General features: G+C 48.8%; 3 protein-coding genes across 3 annotated transcripts; 2 read left to right on the plus strand and 1 right to left on the minus strand.

Moving 5' to 3' along the window:
- Window positions 1-502: 502 nt before the first annotated feature.
- On the minus strand, window positions 503-6,819 carry arpc1a (actin related protein 2/3 complex, subunit 1A). The gene is made up of 11 exons (XM_089005884.1): window positions 6,567-6,819; window positions 5,918-6,018; window positions 5,709-5,813; window positions 4,768-4,990; window positions 4,387-4,494; window positions 3,715-3,818; window positions 3,535-3,643; window positions 2,650-2,725; window positions 2,382-2,575; window positions 1,914-2,004; window positions 503-1,056 (listed from the first exon to the last, which is right to left on the minus strand). The coding sequence occupies exons 2-11, from the start codon at window positions 5,979-5,981 to the stop codon at window positions 1,018-1,020; spliced, it is 1,113 nt and encodes a 370-aa protein (XP_088862010.1). The 5' UTR covers window positions 5,982-6,018; window positions 6,567-6,819; the 3' UTR covers window positions 503-1,017.
- Window positions 6,820-7,740: 921 nt separating this feature from the next.
- Window positions 7,741-9,079, plus strand: LOC148893102 (uncharacterized). Its single transcript, XM_089006830.1, has 2 exons — window positions 7,741-8,211; window positions 8,637-9,079. Exons 1-2 carry the CDS (start codon window positions 7,858-7,860, stop codon window positions 9,060-9,062), a joined length of 780 nt encoding a protein of 259 aa, XP_088862956.1. The 5' UTR covers window positions 7,741-7,857; the 3' UTR covers window positions 9,063-9,079.
- Window positions 9,080-10,227: 1,148 nt separating this feature from the next.
- LOC148893103 (HUWE1-associated protein modifying stress responses-like) lies at window positions 10,228-14,551 on the plus strand. Its single transcript, XM_089007027.1, has 4 exons — window positions 10,228-10,658; window positions 12,108-12,188; window positions 12,888-13,124; window positions 13,898-14,551. Exons 1-4 carry the CDS (start codon window positions 10,457-10,459, stop codon window positions 14,134-14,136), a joined length of 759 nt encoding a protein of 252 aa, XP_088863153.1. The 5' UTR covers window positions 10,228-10,456; the 3' UTR covers window positions 14,137-14,551.
- The last annotated feature ends 679 nt before the right edge of the window (window positions 14,552-15,230 follow it).

A 15,230-nucleotide genomic window follows, 5' to 3' on the forward strand; every position in this document is an offset into this window, starting at 1 on the left:
GCGTCTTTTGTCTCCACTCGGCTTCTGGCTGCGTGTTATCAGCGCGCTCCGTTTTCATTTATTAGGCACGATGGTGTGTCGCCGTGGCAACCGTCTGCTTATTATTCATGCCGCTGCACATATTTACACCTGGAAGGCGTCTCGACTGTCGCCGGAGGCCACGCAAAGTGCAAAATGTCAGCGACGCTTCAATACGATGGATAAGTTCTATGGGTGAGCAGCGGCAGCCACCCGCACCAGTGTTCACTCAACCTGGAGGTAACTGAAATAGATAGAAAGCAAGCTAGCTAACAGATACCTACCTTTGTAGTTAGCTAGAGATGACAGAGAGTGGGAGTCAGATTGAGAGTCGGAGCGGGAGTCGGATTGAGAGTCGGAGTGAGAATCAGATTGAGTGTCGGATTGAGAGTCGGAGTGAGAGTCGCAACAAAAAACGCAACAAGGAACAACCGCAACGGCTTCATCCTAAGAATCCGAAGAAGACAACAAGTTAAAGCGCATGTGTGTTCTGTAAATGCATCTGAGCTTTATTTATCCAAGAAAGTGGCATGACGCAAACAGACATCCTCCACCCTACGTGACTGAGAGAAGAGGTCAAAAGGTCGCCTTGATGATAGTCGCGCGGAGGCTCGGCCGCCGTGATATTCAGTCGGATTTTCATCTCTTTATTTTTAGCGTGTTAAAACTGAGCTTAGTGTTCCACTTTTGGTATTTTGGAAGGTTAGAGAACGTAAAAAAAAACAAAAAGGGAAAGCGCACAAAACACGCAAGTCACACTTTTTTTTTCATCATACGGAACCTCCTTCCTTCCTTTCTTACCGGCTTCATTTAAAAACAAACTGCAGAAAATCAACAGTGATATCACACGTCAGTTCAGTGTGTGTGTGTGTGTGTGTGTGTGTGTGTATACTACAGCCTGATCAGTGCTTCGGCAGACACTCGATAAGGTGCTCACGTGTGTGTCTTTGTGTGTGTGTTACTATTGGTGAGTTGGCAGTCTCCATTCATCAAATTTCTTCACATGATGCAGAGACCCTGGATAGAAGCTTCTAGACTCTGCGGGGAGGAAATAAAAGACAAATGCATTTCAACGTTGTTGTGTCATAATAGCGACAGCTGACGTTGATGATGTTGTGGCTCATTTTTACCTGCATGTAAAAATCACACAAAACATTCAAATAATAGGCGACATCTGCTTAGCTAGTTGGCTATCTATTATTAGCTATCCATTAGCTACTCAAATAAATGGAAATCTAACCGGATAGCTAATGGATGGTTAGTGGCTGGCCAGATGGCTGATAGATGGCTAGCTGGCTAGCTTTCTATCTATTTGAGTCATTCCGGGTTGAGTGAACGCTGGCGCGTGTGGCTGCCGCTGCTCAGTCACAGAAAAACTTTTCTTTTGAAAGGCGCTTAGAAATCCAATCGATTATTATTATTATTATTATTATGAGATGGCAGATGAGAACGCGGCCGTAGGACTGCTCACTTTGGTGTGCCACGCCCTCTAGTGGGCATTGAAAGGATCACCGAAATAAAACACGAGTCAGAGCAAACTTATTCCACACTCGTCTTTGGGGGCAATGTGGGCTGGACGCGATTGATTTAATGACGGTGGCTGAAAATTGACCACGGGCCGGACTTTGGCCATGTCTAGCATGGCTACAACGTTGCTTTCCAGACGTCTGTCATCTTGATGACTTCCAACCAAGCTGCTCAAAGCTGCCAGCTTTCAAAGTTCTGCCAATTGCGGATCGATGGATGTCAAACTATGAACGGCGCCATGAAGCACGCGCTTGATAAACTCATTTCTCATGCATTTGGAATCTTGTCACTCAGCTCGTTTGTTGGGGAGCGGCCATTTGTACCCCAAAAATCAACAAGTTGATAAATGGCAACGATATTGCGCCTACCTTAAAGTCCCAAATTGTCATGGCGCCATCAATGCCGGTGGTGCAGAACTTGCGACAGTCCCTTTTGTCTCCCTCGTAGATCGACACTTGGCTGTGAAGACGTAGACCGCAGGTGTCAAAGTCAAGGCCCGGGGGCCAAATCTGGCCCGCCGCACCATTTTATTCGGCCCGCAAAAGCAAAGCGAGCATGTCAAGTGCCATGCTCATCTATCTAACGGACTAGTGAGCAAGCTAGCTATCAAGAAAGCTAGGTATCTATCAAAAAAGCTAGCTAGCCAGCGAGCAAGCTAACTAGCGCTCTTTCTATTCATCTAGTATCGTGCAATTCCAAAAAGTTCCAACCGAAATTTCCAATTATAGGTGACGATAATAACAATCCATTTCATTTCAAAGCGTTTGCGTGTAAAACCCTTCAGGCCATTTGACGGTAACGCAAAGCACGATCGCAGACCCCGTCGGGCGACCTACGTGATGCTGTTCTGGTGCAGCGTTTCCAGCGCGGTGTTGCGGTCTTCGGCGGTGGCCCTCTTGTCCATGTTGCGGAAGCGCTCCATGGCCGAGATGTTCCTCTGGATGCTCTGCTTGGGCAGGTCCAGCTTGGACACGAAGGTCAGAGCGCCGCCGTCGTCGCAGCGGAACAGCATGGGGCAGCAGTCGTGGCCCTGGAAACGGGCAAAGAGGCCATTTTTTGAAAACAAAAAAACAAAGAAAGGGGAAACTAAGTGTGGAAGCTTACGGCGGCCACGACGCTGTTTTCAGACACAAAGCAAACGCTGAGCAGAGGCAAGAACTCCGTCTTTAGCTGGAAAGGACTCAAAAGATAAAAACAAAACAGACTTAGCACCGCCTCAGATATCAGACAAAACATTTGGACATTTTAGAATAAGAAGAATAACAATACATTTCATTTCTAAGCGCCAAAACTCAAAACTCGCAAGGCCATTTACAGTCACAGGATAAGTTTTTTTCTGTGAGTGAGCAATGGCAGCCACACGCGCCAGCATTCACTCAAAGCGGAAGTAACTCAAATAGATAGCAAGCTAGCTAGCAAATAGATAGCGATTAGCTAACAAATAGATAGCCAATAGCTACCGAATAGACAGCTAATACCTAGAAAATAGATAGCTAATCGCTTGCGAATATATAGCTAATACCTAGCAAATAGATAGCTAATACCTGGCGACTAGATAGCTAATAGCTAGCTAGCTATTCCAGCTAATAGTTAGCTAGATAGCCAGCTAATAGATTTTAAGACGTCTTGAAAGAGGTCAACTGAATTAATAATAATATGTATGGTATTAGCTATCTATTAGCAATCTAGCTGGCTAGCTAGCTATCTATTAGTTATATAGCTGGCTATCTATTAGCTAGCTACCTTTCTATGTATTTGAGTTACTTCCGGGTTGAGTGAACACTTGCGCGTGCGGCTGCCGCTGCTCACCCACAGAAAAACTTCTCCGGTGACTGAAAAGTGACCTTGAGAGTTTTGAAAGGCGCTTAGAATTGAAATGTATGATTTTTGTGTTTACGGTGACGGTATTTTACCCGCAATGGGTTATTTTGAAGCTAGAAAAAAAAAGTTGTAAGATGGGCAAGCGGCGGGCAAAGGCAAACAACACACCAGGCGGTCTTGGAGCTGTCCACCACAGTGACCGTGCTGTCGTGGCTGACCCACGCCAGGCGGTTCCCGGAGGCCGAGAAGGACACAGAGTGGACCCAACCTCCTCCTCCTGAAACGAGCGCGACGGCGTTTGTTTTTGGAAACCTGCGTCAAACGACAGTTGGCGAACAAGGGGCGCACCTGCGCCGCCAAACTCGGCCAGAACGGCCCCGAAAGGCATCTTGCTGCCCCAAGGCGTCGGACCTGGCTTCTCCTCCACTTCCTTAATGTAGGCTGAGAATATCCTGAAGGCCACACGGACAAAAAAGAAGTCATTGTGTTTGTATGGGAGAACAAAAAATATAGTCATCAAAGCTGGGTTTTCCACCAGAATCTGTTCGAAAGCCAATTGTCCATGGGTCATCCAAACTGGATTTTAATTGAAATTAGATTTGTTTTAATGGAATGAAAATTCGACATAGAGCACAAACCTGGGTTTTCAACCACAATCCGTTCCAGAAACTTGTTTGAAAACTGATTTGGTCCAAAACTGAAACATTTGCCATTAGAATCAATGTCCGCTTTTTTTTCATCGTGATTCAACACAATCCAAACACACACAATGATAACGCATCGGTGACAATGAGACGCGACACGAGGAAGTGATGTAGAGGGCAGTCGAGCGGTGCGTTGAAGTGCGCTCAGGTTGCTGGAGAACCCATTTGTGGTTGTAAAACCAGGCTTAAAAACATGTGGGGGGTCGAAAACCGAATTGGTTGGAAAAGCCAGCTTTGACTCTAGCTAAATAAAAAGGAATATTTAGTGAAAACTGGTGCTGCCTAGATTGGAATCATTTCTCGGAAAGCCGTTCACCTGCACTTGAAGTCGCAAGAGCCGGCGGCCAGCAGGACGTTGTTGGGGTGCCAGTCCAGACTGAGGACGGTGGAGCGGACGGGCTTCTTGATGTGCTTGCTCACCCACCTGGAAGACGCAAAATTCTTCAGAAAACGCCTTCGCCGGGCCCGCCTCTGTCTGCCCTTTGGCCACAATCCGTCAAAATGGACTCGATCAAAACAAGTCCAAGATGGCGCCCGAGTAGGTCGTCAGCAAGTGTCGTTTTTGTGGGTTTTTTTTGTGGTCACTCTGAGTTGTTGTGCCGCATGTGGAACGGATGCGGATTGTTTTTCAGCTTTCGGCTAATCCAATCCAATAAAGGTCCAGCGTGGATTATTTTTTTTTTTGGGGTTTCCTCACCAGTCGTTCTCCGACTCAAAGTAGCAGACAGAGATGAGTCGCGCGCCGCTGCCCACGGCAAATTTGTTCTCCAGCGGGGACCACTTGACAAAGGTGGCGGCCCTGTTGATCCGCAGGATGACCAGCGTGGGCTTCCACGCGCCCTCCTTCTGCGACCACACGTAAGCGTTGCGGTCGGCGCCGCAAGTCACGATGCGGTCACTCTTGGGGGCCCAGTCGATGCCTGCACAGGAAGAAGAAACGGCGGCAAGGATTGTCTTGAAGCTATACGAGTCAAATGGAGCTCTTCCAAGCCAAAGATGATGACTTTCTTCAGAACGGCGACCGAGCTCTTTGGTGCAGCCCAAAGGACGCTTCCATGACTGTCAAGTTGAAACAACGTTTTGCACGCACAACCATCTGATTGACGTTGACATCTTGTAGCTTATTCATGTCCTTATATGCCACATATCGCGCAAGTTGATGCTATATTGCTCATTCACAGAGCTTCATATGTCGTGTCCTTCAGCGGTTTCGTCGCGTGCAGACGGTTCGAATTGAGACGGGAGGACTTCTTTCATTGATTGCAAACATTGATGCTTTCCTCTTCAGAACCATTTGAATCATATTCATCACCGGATGAGTAACAAGAAAGCATCTTCTCCAAATCGGAACTTTCTGAAGCCATTGTTTTGATTCTGGAGCAAGGCAGTTTGTGGGTTGTTCCCAATGTGACGTCACGAATTAAGGGAGCAGGCAGGACTTTATGAATCTCTCCAGTTTCGAGCTCATTAATGGCAGTTTTGGGACACTTGAAGTCATTTTTATTAGTGTTTTGCGTTGGACTCAAAATATCAGCCTGCGTATGTTGGCTAATTCAGATGCTATCAAAGGTTTTTCTGATGTCAGTTAGGAAACAAAAAAAGGGTGTCGGTTGTCCTTTAAAAGTCAAAGCAAACTACCTGTAATGTGTCCGTTGTGCTCCTTCAGCTCATGAGTCTTAACCCACTGGTTGGCACTCTTCTTATAAATATGAACTTGATGGTTGTTGGGGCTGATGGCAATCTCTGCACGGGCAGCACAAAAAGAACGCTAAGTAAGCAGTCAAACCTGTTCCCTCCCAGCAGCCCTTGCTGGAATGACAAGTCTGAAGTGGCGAGCGGAAACTGACGCGTCCTGTCACGGTTCCACGCGTGGCAGGTGATGGGCTCCAGGAGAAACTGGTGAAGGGACATCTTGTCTGGGTGTGGTCCTTCGGTTCAGGGCTCTCCACTTTTACACACACACACACACACACACACACACACACACACACACACACACACACACACACACACACACACAGGTCAGGTGAGGCAGTCCAATCATTTGACTGCACCCACCACCATTTCACTCACTTTCACGTTAAGTGCAGGGTGAGGACTTTGCCTATGGTGGATAGCCGACACGAAACGTCTGGCAAAAGTTTAGACGACTGCTCCGTTACAAGACACAATTTATCATTGAAACCGAAGGTAGCCGGTTAGCATCGCTAGCCTGAGTGCACCGTTCAAAACATGAAACCCGGCAGCAAATAACGCTTGAAAAAGGCCTTAAAATAATATTAGAGGCTGTTGCGTTTTTAATTAAAAAAAGGCCACGGTTGCTCCTCCGTTTAGTAGTTTTTTTAATGGCGGCGTAATTTGATCAGGGATTTAAGATCTGAAGTAGCGACGCGCGCAGTGATTTCACGTCACTAGCTCAATCCGCTCGGTAGGCCTCACCCGTCTCATCCCCGACCGCGGCGTTTCCTATGGGGCTACGCCGGCGTGCCAACTCACCTCCTCCGCAGGTTAGCCGGGAAAGTAAGGGGCCCCGGCGGTGTAGCGGCGGGCTTTGGGTGGTCTCGACGACCACCGGGGAGTCGGGCGGGAATTCGCGGACTCTGGTCAGTCGACACGAATTCGTCCGGGAAGGTTTGAGGGGAATGTCAAGACGGACGACGACAACGATGTGCGTCCGGGAACATCCGGCGGCTGACTGACTGACAGCTAGCTTAGCCACATGAGGCGAGTAGCCGGACCGCAACGGGCAAGTGAATGAGCGCGTGCACGGGCAGGGGGGCGGGGAAACAGCGCCGCCGTATCAATGACGTCATTACGGAAGTAAGTGGGAGTTGAAATTGTATCACGTGACATAGATTGGGTGTACGGTGGCTGAGGAAGTCAAAAAAATGCAACGTGTAACAAGATGAATAGAAAACTACATGATACAATAATAATAATAATAATAATAATAGTAATAATACATTAAATTTTAGGCGCCTTTCAAAGCTCTCAAGGATACTTTACAGTCACAGACAAGCATAGGTACTATAATAAATAATTTACAATCACAAATTGAATGTAATAAATACAATACAATTATAAATAGAATCAAGAGAGAGCTACACAGAAAATACAATTTTAAATAGGTGGCTTTTGAGATGGGACTTGAATTAATGTTCTGAATGTCGAGAGGAAGTCCGTTCCAGAGATTTGGGGGCAGAGCAGCTGAAGGCTCTGTCCCCCATCGTGCTGAGACGGGCAGGGGGGCACACAGAGGTGGAGGGAGGAAGAGGATCTGAGAGGTAATAGAAATTTGAAAAAGGTCAGATAGGTATGGGCGGGCAAGGTTATGGATAGCGCAAAATGGAGGTGGGATGAAAGTTTGTCGGGACATGCGGAAGGAAAGAAGGGCGTAGCCGGAGAAAGATGACTTCAATGGAATCAAACATCATTTGAAAAGCATGTGGAAAGAAGCAAGAAATGAGGAAGGTGGAAAAAAAGTGCCATGCAGTCAATATATATTTGAGTTAAATGAGGGAAGAAGAAAGAAAGAAGGAAGGAATAATAACATAGGACGGGACGACCCTGACTTGGAGCTCCATTTCAAACGTAGAAGTCCTCCACGTGACCAAACGTGACCGTCTGGCGGCGTCCACATGCGCTTTTGCCTTTGCAAACGTGCGGAGCTCAGTGGATGACGCCAACTGCGGCGGATTAGGAGGTCACGTCTATTTGCGGGCTCAGCTTGGGCATCATTAGCGACAAGGCGACACCCGCGCGGGGCGTTCGGAAGCAGCGCCGCCGCATGGCCCGGGATGCTGGCCGGTACCCGCTCTCCTTCTTCTCCACGCCCTTCCTGAGGTTCCGGCGGAAGACGGAGCTCCTGGCCTACCTGTTTCTGTGCGTGTCCAAGATGCCCTTCATCCCGCCCGTGTCGGCGACGGCGGGACCGGGCCGCCGGACGGCGCCTCCCAAAGAAGGCGTCTCGGTCAAGGAGCGCCTGGCGTCCAACCTCAAGCAGCTGGCCAAGAAGAGCCACCTGCCCACGGCCGCCGGAGGGCCGCCGGAGCCCAGGAAGAAGGGAGCCGCGTCGCGCGGGGGGAAGCCCGAGAGCCTTCCCGCCTCCGGGTCCGGGGATTGCTTATCCGAGACCCGTCAGGTCAGAAACCGACTTGGAACACTCCGACTGCGTAACCCTAGTCCCGACTCCAAACCCGATGGAGGCCTTAACCCAAGATTGATTCCTAAACTTGCATTTGAAGCCTTAGTCCTTGTTTGAAATCTTACCCTTGGATCGAAAACCTTACTACAAACCCTCACCATCGCGCTGTCTTGTGGCCGCCGTGGCCACTACTTGTTTGTAACCCTAACCAAGGCTTGGAACTACTTTGGAACCTTAAAGCTGTCTTCAAAATCAGCCTTGAAACACTAATCTGAGCGTGAGACCTTGATTAGAAACGCGAGCCCGAGTTTGAAACCTTGCTCTTGTTTTGAGAGCCCACTTAGTAGCCTTAAAACCAGCAGGAAGCCTGATCTGAAAAGGTATTTCCGGTACTAAGCGCAATCCTCATTCCCACCCGTCAGGTGAGAGCCCGGATCAAATCCCGGCCGGAGGAAACCCGATTCACACTGACCCTGACCCCCGAGGCGCTGCTACTGCTCCAGAGGCGCAACGACGACAACGACCGCCACCGACAGCAGCTTTCCGGAAGCGTCCCGGACTCCGTGCGATCCAAGAGAAGCCCCCGCCGGGGCGCCTCCCCGTCCCCGCGGACACTGGACCGGGCGGCGGCTTTGGCGAGGACCCGCCGCCACATGAGTTCCGCGGCGAAGGTGTCCCTCCTCAACGAGCGTCACCGCTACGACGACGCGGAGTACGAGGACGAGGAGGAAGGTGGCGGCGAGGCGGACCGGCGCGTGGTGCTCAAGTGCACCGAGTGGCTGCGGGGGCTGGAGACCGCGCCCGTCACCGTGGCGACCCGCAAGACCACCGGGGTCAACACCTCCTGAACCCTACTTTTTGGAACCTGACACACTGTTGAATGAATGCTATTGAAAACAAACAAATACATAAATAAATACATACATACATACATTAATAAATTGGAACTGTCATTTGAAAACCCAATCCACAATGCTGACCTGGAACTGGAATTTCTCCACACAGGGAGGCCGGACCGGGACGCGAACCGGCAACCTCTGCACTGTGAAGCCGGTGTGCTAACCACTCGCCCTGTGTGTGTGTGTGTGTGTGTGTGTGTGTGTGTGTGTGTGTGTGTGTGTGTGTGTGTGTGTGTGTGTGTGTGTGTGTGTGTGTGTGTGTGTGTGTGTGTGTGTGTGTGTGTGTGTGTGTGTGTGTGTGTGTGTGTGTGTGTGTGTGTGTGTGTGTGTGTGTGTGTGTGCGTGCGTGTGTGTGTGTGTGTGTGTGTGTGTGTGTGTGTGTGTGCGTGCGTGTGTGTATATATATATATATATAATATATTGTGTTCAACACCTGGATTCCTGCTGATTTTACCATCCCACTTCTGTCACCCTGAAAAGCCATGAACCAGCGAGAACAATCACTTTTAACCCATCATTATTGGTGCCGAAACACCGCCAAATAAGAATCGGTCGTGGCGTCATTCACGTTGCTACACCGGGACGAGGTGCTGTTGTTTTCAAGGTATAACTGCAAACTTTTAGATTTACACCCTGGCACCGTTGAAAGCCTTTGAATTTTCAGCCGTTTCAAAGTGACATTGCAGTCTTCTGCCGTCGTTGCTTCTGCTTCAATTTGCCACTCGAAAAAAGGCGAATGTAACAACGGAATCTTCCTTGGTCTCGTTCGAGCGACGGCATCACGTAATCGTGGCGTCATTTGGATATTAAGGCTTTGAATCAATAGACGTCTTCTCGCCAAAATCAACTTCTAAATAAGGTCCCGCATTTCCAATAAAAGGGGGTGCAATTGAAATTCCGGATCGTGTTCTCACTGGCCTCTTGCTGCCCCCTGCCGGGGACAATGCGGTAAAGCCGCCGGTTGAAATAGGCGAGTCTTTTGGAGCGATCTTTTTTTGCTTGACCAATCAGATTCCCGTCCCGGATAATTCGCGTCACCGTAGCCAATCGCCTTTCGGAAGGGACGTGGGGTAGGCGGGGCGAAGAACAGACGTTCTCGTGTTGTCATTCTCGCGCAAGTAGCTACGGCCGGCTAGCCGACAAACACGATGCTACTCGAGTGGTAATTATCGAGGTCCCACCCGCCCCTTGTTCGGCGCTAGAGGCCCGCGGAACATTGTCCCGCAAAAAAATAACATTAAAAAACAAATCGATCAAAAACCGCCTACGACCGGCGAACCCCGCCAAGAGATCGCGCACCCCAAGCGGGCGGTCGGGCTAGCTTCGAGGCTAACCCGTTAGCCATGGAGGAACGGAAAGAGGAGGCGGGAGCCGAGATCCAGGAGCACGGCCCCGAGCACTGGTTCTCCAAGTGGGAGCGCCAGTGCCTGGCTGCCGCCGAGCAAAGCGAGCCCCTGGGCGGCGACGACGACGCGGAGCGGAACCAACAAAAGCTGTGGCACCTCTTCCACAATTCGGCGACGGCGGTGGCGCAGCTCTACAAAGGTAAGTCACGTTCACGTCGACGGCCGGACGGGCGGACGGCCGCCGGGGCGTAAAGGACACCGCTTAACGCGGCCTAGCTAGCCGACACTTTGCTGCCTTTAACTGAACGCCATCTCCCCGATGACTCCATTTCATCTTTTATAAAATGAACGTTTGCCGCTAAACGCTTTTTGCGTTACTACGATCGGGCTCGTTTGTGTTGGGTGGGGGGGGGGGAGCGGTGCTAACGTTAGCTGCTAGCATCCAGCCGGCCGCAGTTCCTTCGTCCAGTGTCGACACGCAGAAATTGACGAGCTGAAAATCAACGATTAAAATACACATTTTTTTAAACTTAAGTGTGTTTATATGAACTCGAGTCACGTTTATATTTCCTTGGTTGTCGTCTCCTGTATGCTAAACTAATGCTACTTTGCGGTCATAGAGAGGAGCCAAAGCATGTCGGTCATCGAATTCATATTGGCTATACATTGGATTGGATATGCCTTTATTAGTCTCACAGTGGAGAAATTTACATGCGGGGATAATAAATAGGAGGGGGCATTCTATATATTTGAATGCTAAGCATACTCCCCAAATTGGGGATGTGCTCAAGAGCAGAGGTCCCCAACCCCCGGGCCGCGCAGAAAGAATAAATAATTGACACAATTTCCGTTTTATTGATTATCTGAGTCCAAACTATGTTTTATTTTGAAAAATGACCAGATTACTTCCGTCTATGACTTACTCTTGACGCTTGTCTAGGTCACGTAATACACACCGCTCAAATTAGCCCACCGTAAGCTAGCGAAATGAGGAAAAAAACAAACATTGTATTTATCCGCCGGTCCGTGAAAATATTGTCTGACATTAAACCGGCCCGTGGCGCAAAAAAGGTTGGCGACCGCTGCTCAAGAGGACACTATCCAAGAGCAGAATTTTTAGTCCAAGACCATACGATCCAAAATAAGATGACAACTTTCATTCCAAGACCATAAAAGTCCATAAAAAAAAAAGTGAAAGGTCCTTTAATTGCAAATTTTCTTGAAGTGCACTTTACTTTCACACACATATGTTCCGCCTTGCTGCGACTGATCTTCATTCCTCTGCTTTCCAGGGCATACCTCCACATCTCTAGTAGCAACATCTCACATAATGTTTCCAAATCTGTCTTGTTGATACCACCAGGAGCACCCAATCTTGTGTGTTTGAAAATCCCGGAGGACATTGCGAAAGCACGACAGACAGAAAAACAAATAGAACAGGCGGGTTTTAAGTAAACGGCTTCATCATCTTTGCTCAGATTAAGGACAAGGGATTTGTCTTCGAGGTGGGCCGTCCGTCCTCAGGCGCCAGATGTTTGTCACCTACAAAAACAATTGCGCCGTATTGAAAAGACAGACGATGATTGGAACTGGGATTTTGATGGGGCTCTTGACGGAACGGTGGCTATGTGCGCAATGTGGTTTGCAGACCGCGAATGTCAGCAGCAAGGCCTTTCTCTCTGGGTGCCCTTCCAGAATGCGGCCACCGCCGTCACCAACATGTACAAAGGTGAGTGATGGCAAAATCGGGCTTTCCGTCCAAACGCTTTGCTTTTTTGGGGCCAAGGCATCGCGAGGCCTCATTTGTTCCACGGCGCCGTCACCTGGGAAAAAAATGTCATGACCGAGAGAGGGATTCAAACGCTGTCACGGATTAGATCACAGGTGTCAAAATGTATGGAAGAGGATTAGGGCCGATGAAGAAAAGAGACGAAAGTTGGCATGATTTTTACTTTAATCTCAGACTTAAAAGGGACAATTTTGAGATTAAAGTCCGGATTGTGACAATAGACTAAGACTTCTGAGCTCAAACTGAGAATTGCGTCGAGGTTATTTTTTGCTTCTTTGCTAGCTTGCGTAAAAATGGCTGGGAGTTGCCATGTGAATGAATGTGCGTGTGGCGGCACTTCCAAAAACAATTGTTTGACTTCAGACATTGACACACCAACAAGGAACAACGCACAACTTTCACTCATTTTGGGTGAAATTGACGTTGGCTTTCTTACTTACACTTGAGCCTTTTCGGACGTACCCGACAGAACATTTTGTTGACAGTTTGGGTCGCGTCGTGAAGAAAATTTGGCAAGCCGGACAACAAGGTTGTTGACATCAGTCCGCAGCCAATCAGGATACGGAAGATGATGCGCCAAAACGGCCACCAAACGTGGCCCTTCTTTGCGGCGAAATGGTTTTGTCGTGTTGTTTCCAGAGAGCGCGGAGGCCCGTCAGCGAAGCTACGACTCGGGCATTCAGATCGGTTACCAGCGTCGCCACAAAGAGGTGATGGCCTGGGCGAAGAAGCGGCGGAGAACCATCCGGCGGGAGGACCTGATCAGCTTCCTGTGCGGCAAGAACCCCCCTCCCAGGGCGGCCCGGGCCCCGACCGAGACGGGCGCTTCCGCGGAGACGGACCTGCAGCCCTTTAGAGAGGCCATCGCCTTGCACGGTCGGTACCCATGCGCTTTACGGCAAGTCCGGGCTCGCCCAAGCAAATCCGACGTGTACAATTCCACCACGCGTGCCAAAATGTCCCACGTCGACCACAATAACGCTCATTATTTTTGAAAATGAACTCCTTCACCGCCATTCCCAAATGTGTTCGGGTTGATATTTTTCTTGCGGGGGTGGCGATAAAGCGCCGGTCAGATCTCTGGCAATGTCTGTGTATTTTGTACAGCTGCCCCCCATTTCAAGCTCAGATAACTTATCGATGAGAAGGTTTCTTCAGCCGTCATCTGTACAAAAGTGAAGGTTTCGGACGTCAGATAACTTGGGAATTGAGTTATTTTCTTTCTGAAGAAAGCAGAGCGTCTCGGGTTTCTTCCGCTGCATTGAATGTCGATGTCGTCCGAAAATTCAATCTTCTGTGGGTCTTGCAATTTGAGTGTATATGACAAAAACCCTGGCACTTCGGTGGAGCCATTTTGGCACATCGTCTGGCAGTCAATGAGTGAATTTGTCGGGGGCTCTGTATTTGATATGTGGAGGGGATAAAACATTGGAATGGCTTCCCCAAATTCATAACACCGCCTCCCCCCACCGCAAAAAAAAAGGACTTTCACACTGATGATTTGTTGCGTTTTATGGGAATATCCAATAGTCCAGGAAAATAACCAACCAATGATGAGTTATTTTAAGACTAAATCTGCGTCACGGACTTGTCACATTTGACCAAATGTCGAGTGGAGACCAAAACATGTGGTGGTGCCCCCTCCTCAGGTCTCAGCGGCGCCATGGCCAGCGTCTCAGTCCGCTCCTCGGGCCCGCCGCCCGGCTCGCCCACCCACCCGGCGGCGGCTCCTCCCCACGGCCGGCGCCGCAACGGCCTCCACGACGTGGACCTCAACACCTTCATCGCCGAGGAAATGGCCCTCCACTTGGATTCGGCCGCCAACCGCAAACGGGGCGGCGACGTCATCACGGACTCGCCCACCCACAAACGCAACCGAATGCTCTAAGCGTCGCCCGCCCGCCCATCAGAAGTCAACCTGGTCCGTCTGTCCGTCCGTCCCTTCCTCCAAAGCGTCATCCTAGCTGCATTGCTACGTGAAATAAATATTTGACACGCCTTCCCGGCCGGCTTTGCGTGTCCCGTGACTTTTGGTTTCCAGGCAACACATGCGCTATTTATGTTTACACTCGTGTTTTACGTTGGAAGAAAACACGCTACCTCCCAGTTTGTTTGTTTTTTTAGTTGACACATGCTTTGTGATACAATCTATGTAATGTGTGTAAATAACAATAAGAAAGACGTAGGTGCTGTTACTATATGTGGTAAATATTGTCAAAACAAAGGCAAAAAAGCTCATGAAACTGGGGATGTCCGTGTCCAAGAACCAGTGATACGTTACAATAAAAGAGCTACGAATGCAAGACTGGTCTGTGCGGGCGCGTCTCTCAATCTCCCTCTCACAGCACGATTATGGGATATAAAATCACATTTGTTCATGTGATTTTTTTTTTTTTTAATCTACAATTGTCGTTTATTTATTGCATTATATTTTATTGATTATAGTACCTACGCTCGTCTGTGACTAAAGTGTCCTTGAGAGCTTTGAAAGGTGCTTAAAATGTCATGTATTATTATTATAAGCGCCTTTTAAAACCCAAGGTGATAGGATAAGATGTCTAGCTGTTGGCTATCTATTAGCTATTTATTTGCTATCCATCAGCTAGCTAGCTTTCTGTCTATTGGAGTTACTTGAGTGAACACTGGCGCGTGTAGCTGCCGCTGCTCACCCACAAAAAAACTTTATCCTGTGACTGTAAAGTGACCTTGAGACTTTTGAAAGGCTCTTAGAAATCAAATGTATTAGTATTATTACAGGATATGTTTTTCTGCGAGTGAGATAATTCAACAAACTACTGTTTGAAATTCTGTTGGTGAATGAAAAGATACCAATTTCAAGGTAGGAATAGAGCATTGTCAACAAGCGGTGAGTAGTTTGACTTTATTTGAATGATATTGAGCCGATGAACATGTTAGACAGTACTCTTTCAATTAGTGGTGTGTATTTGTTACTTCCGGGTTGCGTGTATTTCTTACTTCCGG

The sequence above is a fragment of the Hippocampus bargibanti genome, linkage group LG10, assembly GCF_051943395.1.
Source record: "Hippocampus bargibanti isolate YZ-2025 linkage group LG10, ASM5194339v1, whole genome shotgun sequence".
Taxonomy (NCBI): Eukaryota; Metazoa; Chordata; class Actinopteri; order Syngnathiformes; family Syngnathidae; genus Hippocampus; species Hippocampus bargibanti.